Source organism: Microcaecilia unicolor, chromosome 11 (genome assembly GCF_901765095.1).
Source record: "Microcaecilia unicolor chromosome 11, aMicUni1.1, whole genome shotgun sequence".
NCBI lineage: Eukaryota > Metazoa > Chordata > Amphibia > Gymnophiona > Siphonopidae > Microcaecilia > Microcaecilia unicolor.
The window spans coordinates 4,940,808-4,962,918 of record NC_044041.1 but is presented as its reverse complement, the minus strand read 5'-3'; the positions used below and the strand labels follow the sequence as shown (position 1 = coordinate 4,962,918).

At 43.8% G+C, this 22,111-nt stretch overlaps 1 protein-coding gene across 1 annotated transcript in view; it reads left to right on the top strand.

Moving 5' to 3' along the window:
* The window catches only part of RFC5 (replication factor C subunit 5), a 102,104-nt gene extending 80,245 nt beyond the window's left edge, over positions 1–21,859 (top strand). The window contains exons 9-11 of the mRNA XM_030219414.1: positions 13,149–13,226; positions 19,063–19,117; positions 20,721–21,859. Of these exons, the coding sequence (XP_030075274.1) occupies positions 13,149–13,226; positions 19,063–19,117; positions 20,721–20,817 (230 nt within the window). The 3' untranslated portion in view covers positions 20,818–21,859. The remainder of the gene's footprint in view (positions 1–13,148; positions 13,227–19,062; positions 19,118–20,720) is intronic.
* The last annotated feature ends 252 nt before the right edge of the window (positions 21,860–22,111 follow it).

The window sequence follows — 22,111 nt, the reverse complement described above, 5'->3', positions numbered from 1 at the left end:
AAAGCTCCGACGCTGCACTTTGTCACGGATTAGTCGCTAATGGCTGCTGTAAATACTGCACAGCCATTGATAGCTCCTCTAAGGCAGGTCTCTCCGCTTCAATTTTGCCGGTTCCATCAGTTGGGGGTAAGGACTCAACAGCGGGGAAGGAGAAGTTACTGATCCTGGTTTTGGCGGGGTCTGCCACTATTTGGGCTGCTCCTACCGGGCTGGTAAACCAGTCGGCTGGTTTCTTCAGAGCAGGCACATGCATAAAGTCTTTCCCTTTCCTCTGCAGGGTCTGATGGGGGGGGGGGGGGCTATCCAGAGTTTGTAATCCAAATGTTTAAAGCATTTATGTTTAAGAAATCTAACCCTTCCACTGTATCTTCTGGGAAAAGACCTTTGGAACGGCAGCTAAAAGATCCAGGGAGTCTTGGGATCTGGACGAGGATCTTGGGTCTGATCCAGATCAGGAGATGCCCTCCTTAGAGGAAAAGGATTTATCTCATTGAGGCCATATGGAGGAGGACTCTGGTCAGGGGGACTCAGGGGTTGAACCTTTTATCCCTGGGGAGGACCCTTCTGTCCTTAGAATCTTCCACAAAGAAGATTTGCAGGAATTAATTTCCTTGGTTTTCTCCACCTTACGTTTTGAGGAAGAGGAGTCTCCTGCTTCAGAGCCACGCAAGGTGGATCTCCTGATAAAGAGAGTCCATAAACCAGGCAAGACTTTTCCTATGCATCAGGATATCAGGGACGTTATTCAGGCACAGTGGCCTTTAGACCCGCTAAATCGATGGTTCATCTCTGTCCGGTCCCTGAGGCTGGGAAATCCCTCTTAAAGCCACCTGTGGTGGATGTGGTGGTCTTGGCAGTCATAAAGTAGAATACAGTGCCTATGGATGGTGGTGTCAGGTTTTCAAGGCAGAAACTAGGTTTGTGAGCCCTTGGGCCACTGCCGTGGAGCAGCAGTGGCAGGCAAAACCACCCCACACCAGAGACAAGACAGCACTCTGACAGGAACAGCTAGACTTCACCTGCACTTGACTGCCCTTCCCCAGGAGTTGAGCCCCTGGGTGCAGGCAGCTGGCAGGACTTACCGGACAGGGCAGGAACTGAATACCAACTAGGCTGAACAGAGACTGAGGGTCAGAGGGGAAAGGAATATACATGGGCAGCAAGGCAGGAAACTGGGTAGGAGTCACAGACAGACAAAACTACACAAAGCAGGAAATGGACAAGCTAAAGGACAGGAACTGAAAGCTGACAAGCAGCCACTGAAACAGGGTACAAACACTGACAGAAAAGAGACAGGACTGAAAGCTGCAGAGCAGCCACTAAGCAAGAGACACAGACAAACAGAAACTAGACCAAGAATACAAACCAGAAACAAGACTAAGAAATAAGCAATAAACCTAAGATAAACTACACACAGACTAACTAGAATCAGACAAGGAACTATACAAGAAACCAGACTAGGCAGAAGTGCAACAAAGTACCCACAAACCAGGGACCTTAGACGATGCAAAGGCAAACACAGAAGTTTCCAGGTGATTAATAAAGCCCATCAGCTGCTGAAGCTCAGCTGCAGGAATCACAAGGCAGCTACGGGTGCTGTTCAGGCACAAACAAGAAAAGCAAGTCTGAAATGTTAGAATTTCCTAGCTCTTGATTCCTTATGTTGTGGACAAAGTAAAAATTAGAAATATTTTTGATTTAAAATTGCAGGTAATTCCCTTGCTTTGTAATAAGTATTTCTGTATTTCCTACATTTATGTTATATTGATATAAATGTAAAAATTTAATAAATAAAGAATTAAAAAAAAAAAAAGAAAAGCAAGTCTGGCAGCCCGGAAGATCTGGACCGGACTAGGCTGAAGTCTGGAACAGGTGACAGTCCATAGCAGGCACCGGTTCTGGCCACCAGGGGGCGAGGTGAGCACAAACAAGGAAACATTCACATACGTGACAGGTGGCATCGTGCTTAAGGATGTACAGGATCGCTGTATGGAGACATTGTTGAAAAGTAGCTTCGAAGCCTTTGCAGTGCAGGCGGCCATATGTGGGTCTTTAATTGCCAGATCTTGTTTTCGCTGGTCAGAGAGCGTGCTTGATAGATCTTTGGATGATTTGTCCGCCATAGATGCTGAGGTGGCTAAGCTCAAGGTGGGTTTGGCCTTTTTGGCAGACGCTTTGTATGATTTGCCATTTTGGGGTTCCTTATTGTTCGATGAGGATTTGGACAAGTTAGTCCGCAGTTTGGGGGAGACTAAGGTCCCGAGACTGGCCTAAGACTTCTTGGCGCAGATTGTTTGGGGCCGGGGTTGTGATTTTCATCAGTTTAGATCGGGTAAAGCGGCTCCAATTCAACAATCCCGTTTTTTCCAGAAGAATTGGTCCTTTATGGGAGCTCACAGAGGGGGCAGGGATACTCTTTCCAGTCCCCCGCTTGTTCTTCACAGTGAGGGTGTCCAGGCCCAGCCTCTAGTTCCTGTAGGAGTGCGTTTGGCGCAGTTTTACTGGAGGTGGGTCCAGATCACCACAGACCAGTGGGTTCTGGAGTTTATTCAAGAAGGATAAGCCTTAGAATTTGCTCGTCCTCTGTCAGATGCATTTCTGAAGTCACCTTGTTGGTCTCACTTCAAGGCGACCATCGTCGGGGGCACTCTGGAAAGGCTTCTCAAACTCCAGGCTATTTGTCCAGTCCCTTCGGCGGAGCTCAGGCAAGGTTGGTATTCCATCTACTTAGTCGTTCCCAAGAATGAAGGTTCTTTCAGGCTGATTCTGGACCTCAAGGCAGTTAACTGGGCACTCAGGGTCTTCTCTTTCCATATGGAGACACTTCGCTTGGTCATAGTAGCAGTGCAGTCTGGAGAATTTTTGACAGCCCTAGACATTACTGAAGCTTATCTCCACATTCCGATTTGTCCACCGCATCAGTTTTTTCTATGCTTTGCAATTCTTGGCAATTGTTTGCAGTTTTGGGCGTTGCCCTTCGGCCTCGCAACTGCTCCTCGCACTTTTACCAAGGTGATGGTGGTAGTTGCAGCAGCCCTCAGGAGGGAAGGAGTTTTTATTCACCCTTACCTGGACAATTGGTTAATCAGAAAAAAAACGTACCAGGAGAGTCTGCAGGTCACGGAGCGGGTGGTCCATTTCCTGCAGTCCCTTGGATAAGTGGTCAACTCACAGAAGAGTCGTCTCCAGCCGTCTCAGTCCCTGGATTATCTTGGGGTGAGCTTCGACACTCGGAGGGGTCGAGTGTTTCTTACCCAAGCCTGAATTCTCAAGTTGCAGACTAGCTCATTGTACTCTGGTCTCTGCCTGCAGTTGCCTATAGTCTGGGTTGCACTGCCCACTTGTCTGTCTCTGGTCTGAGTCGCACCGCTCCTCCACCACCAGCTTACCTTGTTCTTTCTACCACTGTTGGGTTGGGCTGCTCCATTCTCGATGCCAGCTCCAAGCTGGACCACAGAGCTCTGCCGCTGTTGGGCTGAGTTGTGCCGTCCTTACCGTCTCCAAGCTGAACTGTGCTGGATGACCTGCAAGTCCAGATGGTTCTCACCAGGCCCCGTCTCGCTTGGGTTATCTAGCTCCAGTATGGGGATGCCACTTCTTTCTTGGTTTCTAGTCCAGGCAGTGAAGCATGACCAGGTTGTATGTCCTGCATCTGTTCAGTTAATCCAGTCCCTCGTCCCGTGTGATTGCTGAGGTTGTTCAGCTTAGGTAGGACTTAAGGATCTTCAGGAGTCCGTTTTAATCCGGGCATCTTGGACCATGGCCATCTTGGGTAAAAAGATAATTCAAGTATTAAGAAGAAACACAACCTTCTCCCCGCCTGCCCAAACCAGTTACCCCAACCATGAAGAAAAAAGACTCACTGCATAATAGGTTAGAGACTTGGATTCTTATAGTCTCCAACCTAATAATCAGAACTAGAGACAACCAAACCCTCCCCTTATGACCCCCCCCCCCCCCCCCCCCCCCCATCTCCTCCCTTGGGTATGCACAAGTCAGATCCTCCCTACCGTATCCTGGAAACTGTTCAAAACATGACTGAGCTCTGTGAGAAATAGTTTCCCCAGGTTTACTTTAATAATGGTTCATGGACTTTTCCTCCAGGAATTTGTCCAAATATTTTTAAACCCAGCTACATTAACTGCTTTTAAATTCCACAGCTTAACTATAGCTGAGTGAAAAAAAATTTTCTCCTGTTTTGTTTTAAATGTGCCACTATATAACTTCATGGAGTGTCCGCCACTGTTTGTACTTTTTGAAAGAGTAAACAGTCAATTTACATTTACCCGTTCATCTCCATTCAGGATTTTATAGACCTCAATTATATCTTTCTCCACCCCACCACCCCAGCCATCTTTTCTCCAAGCTGAAGATCCCTACCCTCTTTAGCCTTTCCTCATATAAGAGTCTTTCCATCCCCTTAATCATTTTGGTTGCCCTTCTGTGTATTTTTTCCAGTTCCACTATATCTTATTTGAGATGCTGTGACCAGACTTGCACACAATACTCAAGGAGTGGTCTCACTATGGAGCAATACAGAGGTATTATGATATTCTTTGATTTTATTCTCTATTCATTTCCTAATAATTCCTAAAATTCTGTTTGCTTTTTTGGCCGCCGCCACATACTAAACAGAAGAGTTTTTTTTTTTAAAGTTATTGTCTAACAATACCTAAGTCACTTTCCTTGTTGGTGACCCCTAATATGGAACCTAGCATCATGTAGCTATAATTGGGGTTATTCTTCCCAATGTGTATTGTAACCAGGCGCCTCTCTTGTGCAGCCAGGGATAGAACAATCTCCTCTAACCACAGGCTCCCGGTACAATGAAGAAACAGATATCCACCAGTAACTTCAAACTCAAGGACTTTATTCCATGCAGGTTTCTAGTACACAGTTCCAACAGCAGCATTCACCTTCAATCCTAAGCACCTATAAGCCACCTGAAAGTGTGTGGCCAGTAGTCCCCTTTAAGCAGAAGGCTCTTAGCACATGTCAGGATCCAATATAGGCTTCAGTCTAGGCTCTTTATCCAGTGCACCATAAACATTAGTTCAATTCCAAGCAGCAGCAGTCCATTCAATTCATCATCATAGTTAAATCACAAAGCAGCAGTTATACTTCTAGTCTCTTCACCCTCATAATGAGCTCCATATTCTAGGGATTCCCCCTGAAACAGCTTCACCAGTAAGGTCAATACTTTAGGGACTTCTTCTTACCCAAGGATTTTTCACCTGCAAATACTTCCAAGACTTCAGTACTTTAGGGACCTCCCTGCCCAAGGGTTTTCAGCCTGCAACTGCCTCTGACTTCAGTACTTTAGGGACCTCTCTGCCCAAGGGTTTTCAGCCTGCAAATACTTCTCAGACTTCAGTACTTTAGGGACCTCCCTGCCCAAGGGTTTTCAGCCTGCAACTGCCTCTCGCCTTCCTTGCTGCTCTCCCTGAACTGAACTGCTGAGACTCCTTCCCACCTGCCTAATCAATCCCTAGCTTCTGCCTTCACAACCAATCATTCTCCACTCATTAGCTTCTCTACACACCCATACCAGCTGAGTTGAGCATGAGCCTAATGAGGAGCTCCTGCACACAGGGTTTCCTAGCTCTCTTTCCCCCTAGGGGCAGCCAATCTACACATCCTGTCAGCGTATTCCCTTGTCTTCCCCTATTGCAGCTAGAAGTCCAGTCCGGGTTCCTCATCTCACCCCCTGGCTCCTTGCCTGCAATGCCTTCTGGGACTTGTAGTTCAGACTGAAACTGCCTTAACCCAACTATCCTGGATGTGACTTTATCACAGTATCAATTTGCACATGTCCACATTAAATTTGGATGCCCAATCTTCTAGCCTCCAAAGGTCCTCCTGCGATTTCACACAGTCTGCATACAGTTACACAACTTTGCATCGTTTTGTGTCATCTGCAAATTTGATCACCTTGTTCATCATTCCCATTTCCAGATCATTTACGAATGTGTTAAAAAGTACCAGTCCCAGTACAGATCCTTGCGGCATGCCAATATTCTTCTTTCTCCATTGAGAGAGTTGTCCTTTTAAGCCTACTCTAGTTCCCAATCCACAACAGTGGCTTTTTCATTTTCTCAGGAGTCTGTCATGAGGAACTTTGTCAAAAACTTTCTGAAAATACTGCAACTGGCTCATCTTTATCCACATGTTTATTCATTCCTTCAAAAAATGTAACAAATTAGTGAAGCAAGACTTTCCTTAGTTGAATCCATGTTGATTCTGTCCCATTAAATCATGTTTGTCTATGTTCAGTAATTTTGTTCTTTTTATTAGTTTCCACCATTTTGCCCAGTACTGATGTCGAGCTTACTGGTCTGTAGTTTCCCGGATCACTCTGGAACTCTTTTTAAAAATTGGCTTTATGTTGGCCACCTTCTATTCTTCAGGTACCACGGACATTTTAAAGGCAGGTTACACATTACAAGAAGGAGATCTGCATGATATATCTATAGTGTTAATTTACAGATTAGTATAAGACTAAGAGGCAGATGCACTAAAGCTAAATGAGCCTTTAATGACTCTCCAACGAGGAAAATTTGATCCGTTGCATGCATCAAAGGGCTTTTACCGAGGAAGCCAGCAGCTAACGAAAACGGAATGGAGATGAGCAATTAGTGTGAAAACCCCATTGAAACGACATGCACTAACCTTTTCCGATTGCCTTTACGCAGGAAAAAGGCAGGAAATCTAACGAGAGGTCTGGACCTCTCGTTAGGACAGCTCTGTGCCAGGAAAAATCATTAAGTGAATAAATAAACTTTGAGCCAATCCCAGCGCATTAGCAGAGCTAAAAGCGCTGTGATTGGTCCAAAGGACGTCAGAAAACACACATAAAAATAAAAAAAGGATCGGGAGGGGGCAAGGGCGCTCATCAGGAGCGTCCTGTACGGATGGCCTTGCCCCCCCCCCCCCCCGCTGCTCCCCACTTTCCGCCGCTCCCCCACCCCGAAAAAGCAAAATTCAAGCAGCCCCTGCCCCCCTCCCTTCCTCACTACTCTGTCTCACCTCAGCTCCGCCTCCCGACATCCTCCGCCCTGTGCACCGCCCCCTTTTGGGGTCGTCGCCGCCATTCCCCTCCTCCATCGGGCCCCCCTCCCTCTTACCGGGCCCGTGCAGCGCCTCTCTCCTCTGTCCGAAGGCGCTGCACGGGCAAGAAGAAAGCTGATGCCTGCCTTCGCCCAGCTTCGGTTGCGCGTCTTTCTCCTGCTGCGCCCGCCCCTGTCTGACATCAGTAACCTACGTAGGTTACCGACGTCAGACAGGGGCGGGCCCAGGAGGAGAAAGACGCGTGACCGAAGCTGGGCGAAGGCAGGCATCAGCTTTCTTCTTGCCCGTGCAGCGCCTTCGGACAGAGGAGAGAGGCGCTGCACGGGCCCGGTAAGAGGGAGGGGGGCCCGATGGAGGAGGGGAATGGCGGCGACGACCCCAAAAGGGGGCGGTGCACAGGGCGGAGGATGTCGGGAGGCGGAGCTGAGGTGAGACAGAGTAGTGAGGAAGGGAGGGGGGCAGGGGCTGCTTGAATTTTGCTTTTTCGGGTGGGGGAGCGGCGGAAAGTGGGGAGCAGCGGGGGGGGGGGCAAGGCCATCCGTACAGGACGCTCCTGATGAGCGCCCTTGCCCCCTCCCAATCCTTTTTTTAATTTTTGTTTTGATTTGGGAGCCATGTGCTTGTGATTTGACTGTGTTTTGACTGTTTGTGGCATGCGCAGAGCAGCTAACATAACGCTTGGCTGCTCTGCGCATGATTTGGGGGCCGATTAACGATGTGTATTGTGATTCTTTGATACATTGTACGTTTCAATACCGATCTCAGCATGTGTGACTCTTTTTTTTGGTGCATTTTTCGTTATTTTAAAATCGTTAGGGACTTTAACGATTTAGATTTTTTTACGTTTGGTTGCTGCATCTGCCTCTAAGTCTGTGGTGACTATAAATGAAAATAAAGTAAAAGTAGAGGTAGAGCTCATACAACAAATACAAACTCAAGAATTGTAACAAACAGGGATATAGGGCAAGAATATATATTCCAGAGTGAGATTTGGTCTTGTGATGCAGCTATTAAACAACACTGTAAGACTAGAGGACTGTTTAGAAGCCTTCATTTCTTGTGTATGGTCAGACTCCATAAATTTATTTATTTATTTATTTATTTTATTGCATTTGTATCCCACATTATTCCACCTTTTTGCAAGGCTCAATGTGGCTTACAATTCATCGTGGAAACTGGAAATAGAAAAGAATATACATTTGGTTTTACAGCAAGTATTAGGTGCATGATGGTGAAATACATAGTACTGGAAATAGAAAAAAGTATACAATTTGTGTTAGCAGAAGTGTTGGGTGCATGATGGTGAGATACATGATAGTATTAAAGTCATAGACATTAAGTACATGATAGTGTGAAAGCAAAAGACAGAGAACGTTCCTGGATATCTTAAAGAATGTAGAGTTACGCGTGTTGTTCTTTATGATATATTTTGTCGAAGATGAGGTTAAGATGGCAAGTTTCCGTAAAAAGGTTCATTTTTTAAAGTAAAATAAATATAGCCCACATTCCTAGATAGGTGACTATAAAAACATACACAATTTTAAAATGATTAAAACAAAAATAACTTGTACAAGCTGCATAGACAAATCAGAAGTAAGAATCATAATCCAAAAATATTCATACAAACTGTAAGTAAAATAAATGGTCTTAATATTGAGACAGGGCGCACAGGGAGGGGCATAATCGAACGCGTAATCGAACGCGAACGCCCATCTCCATGGGCGTCTATCTCCGAGAACGGGTACGTGAAGGGGCGGGACAAGCTGTATTTTTGAAAAAAAATGGGCGTCCATCTTTTTTCCGATAATACGGTTTGTGCCAGCCAAATACATCGGATTTGTGCGGATTTGAGCTGGGCGGTATCGTTTTTCAGCGATAATGGAAACCAAAGGCGCCCAGCTCAAAAACGACCAAATCCAAGGCATTGGGTCGTGGGAGGGGCCAGGATTTGTAGTGCACTGGTCCCCCTGACTTGCCAGGACACCAACCGGGCACTCTAGGGGGCACTTGTAACAGTTAAAAAAAACAAAGCAAACTACCTCTGAAGTCCATAGCTCCCTTCCCTTGGGTGCTGAGCCCCCCCCCCCCCCCCCAAATCTCCCCCAAAACCCACTGTCCACAACACTACACCATTACCATAGCATTTATGGCTGAAGGGGGGCACCTAGATGTGGGTACAGTGGGTTTTGGGGGCAGTTTGGAGCGCTCCCATTTACCACCACAAGTGTGACAGGTAGAGGGGGGGATCGGCCTCGGCCTGGGTCCACCTGGCTGAAGTCCACTGCACCCACTAACAACTGCTCCAGGGACCTGCATACTGCTGTGATGGAGCTGGGTATGACATTTGAGGCTGGCGTACAGGCTGGAAAAAAAAAGTTTTTAAAGTTGTTTTTTTTGGGTGGGAGGGGGTTAGTGACCACGGGGGGAGTCAGGGGTGGTCATCCCCGATTCCCTCCGGTAGTCATCTGGTCATTTAGGGCACTTTTTTGGGACTTGTTCGTGGAGAAAAAAAAAAGGATCCAAAAAAAGTGACCCAAATTCACGCTAAAAATGCCTTTCTTTTTTTCGATTATCGGCCGAGGACGCCCATCTCTCGGCCTATAAACATGCCCCAGTCCCGCCTTCACCATGCCTCCAACACGCCCCTGTCAACTTTGGCCGTTTCTGCGACATTGCAGTTGAAGACACCCAAAATCGGCTTTCGATTATACCGATTTGGGCGCCCACGGGAGAAAGACGCCCATCTCCCAATTTGGGTCGAACTACGGGTGTCTTTCTCTTTCGAAAATAAGGCGGAGTTTATCTTGTTGGCAAGACTGGATGGACCATGCAGGTCTTTTTCTGCCGTCATCTACTATGTTACTATGTCACTTATATTATCAGCTAGACAATCTTATATAATAAAACTCACCCTCAACGTTCTGAAGACACTGACGTCACTTCCTTCAAGATGGGTTCATGGTGGTGAAGCCACCGAAATCGCCAAGTCTCGGGGCCCTGCCCTCGCGTCAAACGTGATGACATTGAGGGCGGAGCAATGGCGTACGGTTTGTTCAGGAGGTGCGGAGCAATGGCGTCAGAATGACGAAGGGGTCGGTAGGGAGGGAGGGAGAAGGGGGGGGGGGTGTTGGGGAGGAAAAGCTTGCTAGCGCCTGTTTCATTTGCTCCAGAAACGGGTCTCTTTTACTAGTATACCATGATAAGCTTTCTTAAATATCTTTTTAACAGCTTCCAAAAAGAGGCATGATTGGAAGTTAACCGTAAATCAGCTGACAACGAATTCCACAAAATAGGACCAGCAACATAAAAAAAATTGAGGAATGATATGATATTCAATTGACCTCCCCCCCCCCCCCCCCCTTTTACAAAATAGTGCTGTGTCGCCATTACCATGCGGCTTTGTAAAAGGGAGAGTGGTAAATTTGTTTACATCAGGGTGCTTCAAAAATTTTCTTATTTTCTGAGTGAAGAAATCTGGAATGGCAGTACCCAAATAGGTAACAGAGAAATGTCACTGTTCAATCCTTATGAATAAGGGTTAAAATATAAAACTGGGTGCACCAAAGCATGAGATTCCAGGTAACAGTTGTGTAGTCATTTTTTGTGCTACCTGAAATGTACAAAAACATTATATAGAACAAATAAAGAGCATTACAGTAGTTAAACTGTGATAAACCAAACTCTGAATCGCCATTCTAAAAAAAAATCATGTAGACTGTTAATCGAAGTTTGTTACATTCAGTTGAGAACACATTGGTAAAGATGAGTCCAATGTAATTCTTAAGTAACCTTGCTCCTTTAAAATAGGTATAGACAGGAAAACTTCACAGGAAAAAGAATGGTAGAGGAATCTGTCAAGGCTAAGACCTATGTCTTTTCCATATCATGTCCTATACCTGCCTGCTGTTGGCAGTTAATAGGAAGGGGGAAGGTTTTTAGATTCCCCACTTATTTGCTTACGAGCGAGCCCCATTGTCAAAGGGAAATTCCCTGTACCAATATGCACACCATGGGTAGAGCATCCTGTGTTTCCCATTAGATGAAATAGCCTAGGATCACTGTTTGGGGATAAAAAGATACTGCTTCCTCTATTCTGGGGTTCTTTCCTTCATGAGCTACTTCAACCAAGTAGTAACATCCTGTTGGGCATGCCACCTTAGGAGCACAGAATAGCAGATAGCATTTGAAAGCACTGAAAACATTGTCACTTTGCCTTTAAGGGGATAATCAAACAGCAAGGGGATTAAGAGGCTCTTACAGGAAAGTGTTGCTGGAACAGTGAATGCAGCACTGTATGTCCACCCTCACCCCCAACAATTTTTTCCTGTCATTGCTTAGGAGAGCTGCAAAGGGAAGTTGGGCCCTGTGTAGAAAAGTACCCTTCCTCATCATCCATGCCAGACCAGTTTAGATGAGTGGATTATGTCCCCCTGCCAGCAGATGAAGCCAGAGAAAAACAGCTCAGAGCTGACTTCACTTCCCTGGTGCTGCTTTCAGCTCGTGAAAGTCTTTGGAATTAGTATTCCAGCTGCATTAATATGATTCTGAATTCTCCTGCTTCACTTTATTCTCCATGTGGTATGTGGGAGAACTGGGGAAAATTTGCTGAGTGGGAAGAAATCAAAATATGCATGATGAATCCCCTGATAAGAGCTAGGAGGAGTAACAAAGGAAGCTGTGCCTGGTGGATCCCCAAAGTGAGCTGAGGGAGTAAATCAAGAGGGTGTGCTTGGAAAGAATAATGAGTTTAGAAGAAGGAAGCATCTTTCCTTACCTTCTAAATAATAATAGCTAAAATGAGACTAGATGGCGTGGAAAATAGCCTAATGTTTAGTTGAAAATCTGGGCAACTGGGTTCGATTCCTACTTTTGCTCCTTGTAGGGTTTGATTTCCTACTGTGGCTCATGATCCTTGGCAAGTCATTTAACCTTCCATTGCCTCAGGTACAAAGAAAACTTAGATAGTGAGCCCACTGGGGCAGGAGAAAGTACCTGCATATAATAAATGTAAACCACTTTGGTTTAACTTTATCTAAAATTCAAATAAATGAGGGATGTAGTCTGTAACCAGTTGGTCTGACATTGAAATTCCTGCAGAGGATACTTCTTTGACTGTCGACCTCAGATATCTTGAATCTGAAGACCCTGAAGGGGCTGGCCTTGCATGATATTCTTAAGAAACAAGATGGCAAGCGATCCGTAAAATCCAACGTGGAGACAAACAAAGCAGATCAATCAGTGATATGGTTCAAAACTTTATTTTCAGAGATTCGCCCGACACAGACTGTGTTTCGCCCACAAGGGCTGCGTCAGGGGCTCTATAAAAGCAAATAACATCAAATACAATTAAAAACATATATATTTGTATAATACTATATCATAAAGCGTTAATAATGAAAAAGAAACCATATCAGATATATAAAATCAATCAAACACTTGGAAGGAGAAATCAAATATCGTCGAGGAAATAAACATAAATACTTACATAAACCTATGTTTACAAACATACAAATTTAAATAACACAAATAAGACGTAGCCATAAATTCTCTGTTATGCATATGATAATAATCTGAAATAGAGATAACTGATTTAGATAGCATAAACACAATAGTCCAAACAATAATTAGCATAATGAAATATTATTTATACTTACATATATAAAGAATCAGACTCACAACAATTATAACAAAATACCTCATACAATTTTATCACTCAATAAAACTCACAAAAAAAAATATATATATGGCGATATATATTTATAATACATTTAAAATGTCAATTATAATTATATATATACAAAAAAGGTAAAATAAAATATTAAAAGGACCAAAATAAATCATATGATTCCTACTGTGGCTCATGATCCTTGGCAAGTCATTTAACCTTCCATTGCCTCAGGTACAAAGAAAACTTAGATAGTGAGCCCACTGGGGCAGGAGAAAGTACCTGCATATAATAAATGTAAACCACTTTGGTTTAACTTTATCTAAAATTCAAATAAATGAGGGATGTAGTCTGTAACCAGTTGGTCTGACATTGAAATTCCTGCAGAGGATACTTCTTTGACTGTCGACCTCAGATATCTTGAATCTGAAGACCCTGAAGGGGCTGGCCTTGCATGATATTCTGACAGAAGTTCACCTGTTTGTACACCGAGGTAACACTTTCTTACTGTACATATGTTAAGATGCATTGTAGAGGAAGGGAAGTACAAATGCAATGATCTATAACTTCTGTTGCTTATCTTCTGATGGGTATTTTAATAACATTTCTCATAACAGTAGATTCCTTAGCTTAAGAGCAGATTAATTCAGAAACATGAGTTATGACCATCTATCAGCTCTCTTCCCTCTGCTCAGAATCCCTTCTCTCCAGCTCCAGATAATGTATCTCTCTGTTTTTAGCATTAGCAGCAGACTGCTTCTCCTGCTGCTCAGGACTTATGGGGTCAGATTCCGTTTTCTCCTGAGTTTGTATTACTGATGCATCAGGCTATTTGGGCATGTGTCTAGTTTGCAATTGGAGTTGCCATATTTTTTGAGAGTTTTAGAGATGAGGTCTTCTGATAGTAGTTCGAATTCGGTCCAGATTCTGTCTGCTGGGTGTGTTCCTTCTTCTGGGTCTAGACAGTCTAGAAGAGTGGCGTATTCTATAGGACTAGCGGGTATTTTGTGTCGTAATAGTGTAATTTTCTCCTTGAAGTATTTCACAAGGTATCTTCTCCCAATGATTCAGAAAAATGATTCGCTGTGCTCTCTGGACTTAAAGGATGCATTCACTCACATCTCAATACTTCTTGCCCACTGGAAGTATCTTTAATTTCGGCTGGAAACACATCACTTTCAATATTGTGTGTTGCCTTTTGGCCAAATGTCTAACGATAGTTGCAGCATTTCTACAAAGACTGGGAGTCCATGTGTTCTTATATCTCGATGATTGGCTGGTGAAGAGCACCTCTCCGGACAGAGCTCAGGAGTTCATGCAGATGACTATTCAGGTGCTTGAGCTACTGGGGTTCATTTTAAACTATCCCTGTCCAGCGATTCGAGTTCATCGGAGCCCTTCTTGATACTCAAATGGTTTGAGCCTACCTCTGGGACACGACAGCGGACACTGTAGTTAAACTCGCATCCAAGGTTTGAGCCTCTCAACAGGTCACAGCTTGGCAGATGTTGTGATTGTTGGGCCACATGGCTTTCATAGTGTATGTTACACCCATGACACGACTTCACATGAGATCAGCTCAATGGACTCTAGCTTCTCAGTGGTATCGAGCTACGGGGAGTCTAGAAAATGTTGTCAGAATGTTCCTGGAGCTTGTACGCTCCCTTCAGTGGTGGACCATTCAAATCAGTTTGACTTTGGAACTTCCATTTCAAATTCCTCAGCCACAAAAATTGCTGATGACAGATGCATCTCTCCTGGGATGGGGAGCTCATGTAGATGGGCTTCACACTCATGGAGCTTGGTCCTCCCAGGAAACAAATCTTCAGATCAATTTCCTGGAGCTCCGGGCGATCTGGAATGCTCTAAAGGCTTTCAGAGATCGGCTATCTCACAAAATTGTTCTCATCCAAGCAGACAACCAGGTTGCAATGTATTACACCAACAAGCAGGGGGGCACCAGGTCACTCCTGTGTCAAGAGGCCATTTGGATGTGGTATTGGGCATGGCAGCATGGCACGTTCCTTCGAACCATATATTTGATGGGCAGAAACAATACCCTGGCCGACAAACTGAGCAGGATAACGCAACATCATGAGTAGTCTCTCAATATGGGCATAGCCCGCAAGATCTTCCAAGCGTGGGGCACCCACTCAGTGGAACGTTTTGCCACTCAGATCAACCATAAGGGGTCTCAGTTCTGTTCCAGGCTTCAGGCCTTCGACAGGCTAGCGTCAGGTGCCTTTCTCCTCAATTGGGGGACAGGTTTTCTGTACGCTTATCCTCCCATACCTCTAGTGGGGAAAACTTTGTTGAAGCTCGAGCAAGGTATTAGGAAAGGAGTGGAAAACAAAAATGAGGATGTTATAATGCCTTTGTATCGCTCCATGGTGCAACCTACACCTTGTATTTGTTTCTCTACCGGACTTGGCGAATGCATTTACAGTACTATGTAAGCCACATTGAGCCTGCAACTAGGTGGGGAAATGTGGGATACAAAATGTAACAAATAAATAAATATTGTGTTCAATTCTGGTCGCCGTATCTCAAAAAAGATATAGTGGAATTAGAAAAGGTGCAGAGAAGGGCGACAAAAATGATAAAGGGGATGGGACGACTTCCCTATGAGGAAAGGCTAAAGTGGCTAGGGCTCTTCAGCTTGGAGAAAAGATAGACTTGAGAATATCCACTGCTTATTTCTAGGATAAGCAGCATAAAATCTGTTCTGGGATCTTGCCAGGTACTTGTGACCTGGACTGGCCACTTTTGGAAACGGGATACTGGGCTTGATGGACATCCAGTCTGTCCCAGTATGGAAATGCTTATGTTCTTATGTAACTACTAATCGTTGCTGGACTGCACTTGACTGACTTACTTTCTTACTCCACTGAATAATGTATTGAGGGAAGCCTGATCATCTACATCAGAGGTGGCTGTATGCATGCATGCTTTTGAGTGGTTCTGCCTGTAAAAGAAGTTGGGAAATAAGATGTAGGGGGAAAAAAATTGAGGTACCACTAGTTATAATCCTTTATTAGCTGGTCTACAGTTACTACTGGTGCACTTTGGAAATTCTGTTGCAACTGCATGCAAGTGCTCCCCTCTTCCCTTTTGGGGAAAGGGGGGAGCAAGGACATCCCCCTTGTTTTGAATCATAAGATCTCCTTAATCAAACTTAAGGGGTGTTTTAATTAACACCTGAAAGAAAACAAGCTCCTGCATTAGTGTACGGGTTAAAGGAGACCTCCTTCCTTCCCATTGCCTGAACCTGAAATAGCATAAAAACAGGTGAAAGGTACACCACCTTTCACCTGTTTTTATGCTATTTCAGGTTTTGATCCTGGTTTGGTTTTTTGTTTTGTTTTTTTGCTGTGTATCTCTTACATAACCTGAGATGCTTTTCCCTTATATAGAATCACTTGCTGAATTATGGTGGTGGTTTTTATTTCTTTTGAGACAGGTCAAAATCATGACGTCTGACTAAAGCACCTTTGGGCCATGGCTGTGTAAACAACACTACTTGACAGCCTTGTTATGTCACTGGAGGAGGTAGAAAACCCCAGTGGGAACCTGGGCCTTAATTTGATGCCATCTGCCTTGGAAAGCTGGATATTTTCAGGTTATGGTTTCTGTAGATACAGTTCCTTTCCCTTGTGCTTCCCTCCTGGTTTCTGCAATAGTAAAATCAGCCATTTGTTCACTTGTATTTCTTAATTTTTTGTGAGCAGGGCTAGAGGAAGCCCTGAAGGTGCCATTGTAGGGAGTCCTGATTGCATGGGTGGTCAAATACCTATGAAAAGTTCTTTGATTCTGTTCTCATGCATATGGGTTTAAAAGGGCTACTTACCCAATAAGTTTAGACCTATATTGAGTTGCTAATGTCACAGAATAGCCCTCTATCATTCCCTTCCCTAAGAGTAAACATTTTAGCAGTCAGATAATTAGATTATATTTCTCAAGTTTTGAAATGCCCCTGGTTTCTCCAAGGGCAAACAGGCATAATATTCTCACGTATGTGTGATGTGATCCACAGAGCTCAGTGCCAACACTGACAAGTGCACTGTCCCTTTAAATCTTTGAGGCAGTGCCTTCCCGCCTGACGTGTGAGTGTAGGACCAGCAGTCTTTCATTTTCCGCAGAGCAGAGTGGTTGTACTTTTCGATCTCTCAGCGTAAAATACTTGCCTTTTGGATCCTTCCCTCAATCTCTCCTCAGCACAAAAAACTTGCCTTTTGGTTCCTTCCCTTTTTCAGGATACATTTTCTTCATATAGTATCTTTTTCAGTCATAATTTTTATAGCTGATGCATTTTTTATACATTTTGTTTTCAATTTTCAGCCCAAGGGGCCTCTGAGCCCTCTTTCATACCCTGGAAGCACTGGTCAACTCATTCATCTGGAGGGATTTGGTTGGCACTCGTTTGAAATTCTTCCTCTGGTGCAGAACAAGGAGGTTGGGATTCTGTCAGATAATGTTACAGCAGTGGTGTATGTCAACAGACAAGGAAGTCAGCAAGTGGTGGAAGAAAAGCAGATGTTGATGGCTTGGGCAGCAAGCAATCTGGAGGACATTTCAGTGGCACAGGTGGCTGGAGTACTCAATCTCCAGGCAGATTTCCTAAGCAGAAATATGGTGGATCAGTGGGAGTAGAAGCTCTGGTCCTTTGCACATGTTTTCTCCATGGCTGTTGATAGGCAGTCGGTCAGAGGGTAGGGCAATATCTGGGATTGGTGGTATTTATCTTTCTGGGATGGTAAAGAAGACTATGGTGTACCTCAAAGTGGAAGATCCTTTCAGTTTAGTGAGCAAGGAGCACCTGTTAGAACAGGGGTCAGTCAACACGCAGGATGCGTCTCTGTTTGGTCTTACGGCTCGGCTCTTGAGAGGGCATGACTACTGAAAAGACGCTGTTCGAGTAGAATGGTTGATACCTTGTTACATTATAGGAAGAGGAGGTCTGCTCTAGCTTATGTCCCGGGTATTGAGGACTTTTGAAGACTAGTGTCAAGAGAACTTTACCCATTCTTTTGGCCATCCCAGAGATTTTATTGTTCTTACAGGATGGTTTGGATAAAGGATTAGCACTCATCCTTAAGCAGTTGGCAACCTTATCCTATTTCAGAGGTCTTGTGAAGGGTAAGACCTTGACTTCACATTGGGATTTTGTACGTTAAGGAGAGGTGTTTGGATTCTCAATCCTTGATGTTTACTAGTTCCACCTTGTAATCTCTCCTTTGCCTTGTTTGCCTTAGCTCAGGTCCCATTCAAATCTCTTGCTGTGGCTTTGTTGAAGGATATTACCTTGAAGACTGTTTCTCTGTTAGCCATTTGTTCAGCTAGAAGGATTTCAGAGCTGCAAGTTTATACTTTCATGAGCCTTTCTTGGTACTAACTTGGTAGAAATTAGTGTTCCAGCCAGTTCTGTCCTTTCTTCCTAAGGTAGACTCTCCTTTCATATGTCAGTCTGTTTCCCTGCCAGTGTTTCAGAAACACGCAAAAACTTTAAGGCCGCCCTTAAAACATATTACTTTCGTTTAGTGATCCCGTATAGTTTAGTAGAGTATTGGTTCTGTAATTGAAAGTTGCCCATGACCTTGGATGGCATTTCACTTTTGTGTGTCTGTCATTTCCTCCCCTCCTCATGTGTCTGCTTAGGGTTTAATGATTCTGTGCTCCCCCCCCCCCCCCCCCCCCCCCAAAAAAAAAAAAAAATTGTAATTGAGCTTCCATTTGTGGTTCTCCCTTATTCCTTTTAATTTATTCTTTCTCGCCTTTTAATTTAATATTATAAACCAGTTAGGAGCCCTTTTACTAAAGCTTAATGCACACTCACAGAATTAGCACACTCTGTCAAATGGGCTTCTTAGCATTTAGTGTGTTCTAATTCCTCATTAAGCTTTAGTAAGAGGATCCCTTTCATACCTGTTGATTTTGTGGTATATTAAATAAAGTTGAACCTTGAATCCTTATTTTTAGAGGAGGTTCAGGAGTTGGGATTCATATACCCTGACCTTTCTTTTCTTTTTTTGGCTCAGTGTAATTGTATTTAAAGAAGATAGTCATCTGTTGAGAACTTCCTTAGTTCTTAGTAGAGTTATGTTGTTCCTGAATTATGTACTGCTTTGTTATGATCAGTACTGGCTTCCCAGGGGGCTGCACAGGATAGTTGTGGAATGATGTCACAGCGCCAGTAGTTCAGTCTCCACCTGCTGGCAGTATAACCCAAGGGTCTGGAATGGTCTTGAAGGTCTCAAAGAAAGAAAATTACTAATTTACCCATTCACTTCACCTCAATTTTGTTTTCATGTTATTTTTTTTCTCTTCTCTAGTTGATTTTCCACCTTCAGTCCGAATCCATTTACTAAGGAAGATGGCGGACATTGAGTAAGTATACATTGGCTTGTCTTGGGTTAAGTCTGTGAGCAGTCTCTTTTGACTGAAAAGGCAAGGTATAAAATCAAATTCTTAACCAATGTGGTTATAACCAAATTATCTTAAAAGTATAGTTAGAAACCCAACTCTGAGCCTCTTCACTTCTTATGGACAGAAAAATGTTGAATTTCTTTCTAAATGTTAAATACTCCTAATGGGAGGGAATTCCTAGACTCCCTCTACCTCCAGAGTCGGATTTCCACTGCAAGCACCCATACACAACAAGGGCAGGGATGACATTCTGTGTTCCTTCAACCTTTCCCCCCTCCCCCCCACCAACTAATTGCCTCTGCCCAGATTCTGCTTTGTCCTGACATCCACCTCTCACACTGTCCTCTATAGCAATCCAGCCCACTCAGCATTGAGGCAACACTGATAATGAAATTGAACATGTGGCCTGCCCTGACCTTCCACACCATTGCACCCCCTGCTATGGCAAAGTTTCCTGTTATCATGGAAACACTGCAGGGAGAGGCAGGGCAACCTAGGACTGGGGCAGACCCTGATTTGTATTTTATTATCAGTATTGCTGCTATGCTAGATGGGCTGGATCGTTTAAGTGGACCACTGTGTTGGCTGCATCCAGATTGAGGTGTGCAATGGAGGCAGTGCTCTGAAACCTATTAAAATTCAGTGCCAGAGGCAGTTGTCTGTGTCTAGGTCCAGGCCTGCCCACCTCTCTCCTTGTACTGAATCTTGCTGGCTAATTCTTAGGCAACAATTAGGTCAATACCAATCAGTTTTCTTAGATAGCTAGGTCCAATATTTCTCTGGGCTTGAAAGATTAGAAGTACTACTACTGGGCTGTTTTATCTCTTGCCACCTCTTGTTTGTTTTGTGCACATGCTTCATGGCCCCCATGTCTGTCTGTCCCTTGATGAGCGGGGCTTCCCTACCATATGATGGAGAAACAGATATTTCCTTTTTACTCATCCTTCTGTATTTTACTTTTGTAAACTGCTTAGTTATCACTGATTTGCAGTATATTAAATAAAGTTGAACCTTGGACCTAGAAGTACCTCTATCAGGAAGGAGATGTGGGTTTTCTGCTTGGCTGTAGCTTAAATTTCAGTGGGGAGGGTTGCTCAAATTGAAAACAAGAGGATTATAATGCATATAAGGCAGCCAGTTGCAGTATACGTTGGATTCCTGTAAGCATAGGTGTCAGAATGGGGAGAGCCACAGGTGCCATGGCACCCCCAAACTTTTCCTCCTTCACTTGTGCATTAAGAACCTCATATCTGTTGCATGTTACTATATAATTGAGACATTTATTCCATTATCTTTGGAGCATCTCACTTCCCCATTCTCTGTGCTCTTGCCTCCTAGTGGTAACAGTTGTGATAATGCATTTTTGTGATTTGGACGCCTATTCACTGAAAACTCCAAAACTATTTTATCCAGGCTGTTGTGGCTTACAGGAGGCCATATAATTTTGATCATATAACCACCATGAGCTAGTTCTGGGCCTAGGATTCTAGAAATGAAAAACTTTGTAAGAATCTTTCAGTTATACAGCTGTCACTATTTGTTTTTATTCCTTTTTTTTTTCCAGGTACAGACTGGCCTCGGGGACAAGTGAGAAGATCCAATTGAGCTCCCTTATTGCTGCCTTTCAGGTCACTCGAGATATGATTGCAGCTGAAGCTTAAATTGTTTACAAAATTGATCCCAGCACCAAGGTTAAAGGGTTGACCTTGTGAGTGTAGATGATGCACATGGAAACTGTGGCAGCTGCTGTTGCTCTACTCATCTCCTATACATAGGCTGAAAGGACATTATGCTACTGGCAAAAGAGATACAGGTTAAAATATCAGTTCATACAAGGCTGTCCTGTACTAAGTGCAGAACCTCCACGTAGAATGAGTCACCCAGACTACATGGGTGCACCAATATTTGCACTCACCTTGAAGATTTATAATGTGTTTATACAATGATTTTTACTACCTATAAGCTCAGTTTCCATGGAAAACATTTAGAACCAAACACTGTGCTCCACATTAGGATTTCATGTGTTAAGTAGGCTTTCTCATTTTTTATCAGGGCTTCCCAGACCATCAACTCCACAGCCAGTCAGGTTTCAGGATATCTTTTGCATATTATTGTGGATAGCTAGAAAACCTGCTTTCCTGTATAGGCACTGGCACAGGATAGGGAAACCCTGTTCTGTAGCACTCTCTTTACTATGGAGGACAGCATTTTTGGTACCAACCTTTGTGAACCAGGAGTTCCCATTACTTATAACTAATTCTAACGCCATGTGCTGTTTTTCCAGTTTAAGCCTGTTATCCTTAGGGCAAATTTGGCAGAAGAGCAGAGCATAAGTATTTTCTCTTCTTCGTTTAACTGCTTTTTCTAAATTCTTAAAGGCCCTCCCTAGTACTATCCTGTTAATACATGATTTAAGAAACCCCCAGGACACTGAGCAGGGATCAGCTGGAACAAAGATAGTTGAAGCACATGCAGGACTAAGCTGTATTTACTAAGTGAGTAATAGAGAGCATTTGTTAACTTTGTAACCCGTTCTAGGCATGGAAGATGGGCTATTTGATATGAACAAACAAATGTCAAAGTCTTACCAGGATTCTGCTACTCATAGGCTCTGTGAAGCTAAAGAAGAATCATATATTCCCCAACATCTAATCAAATGTTTAAATCTGGTCAGTGATTTAATAAAAAGTTTTATACGGATCATTTTTATTCTCCACCTCTTACTTTGTGCTAGGTGCTTGGAAATTGGAGGAGGACAGAGTATTTTGTAATGCTGGACATGGCATTAAGAGGACAAAATGTTATGAAAGAGGTCTACTAAAAGCGTTGTTCCATATCATCAAGCTGATCAATCCATAGACTGGTGGGTTGTGTCCATCTACCAGCAGGTGGAGATAGAGAGCAAACTTTTGCCTCCCTATATGTGGTCATGTGCTGCCGGAAACTCCTCAGTAT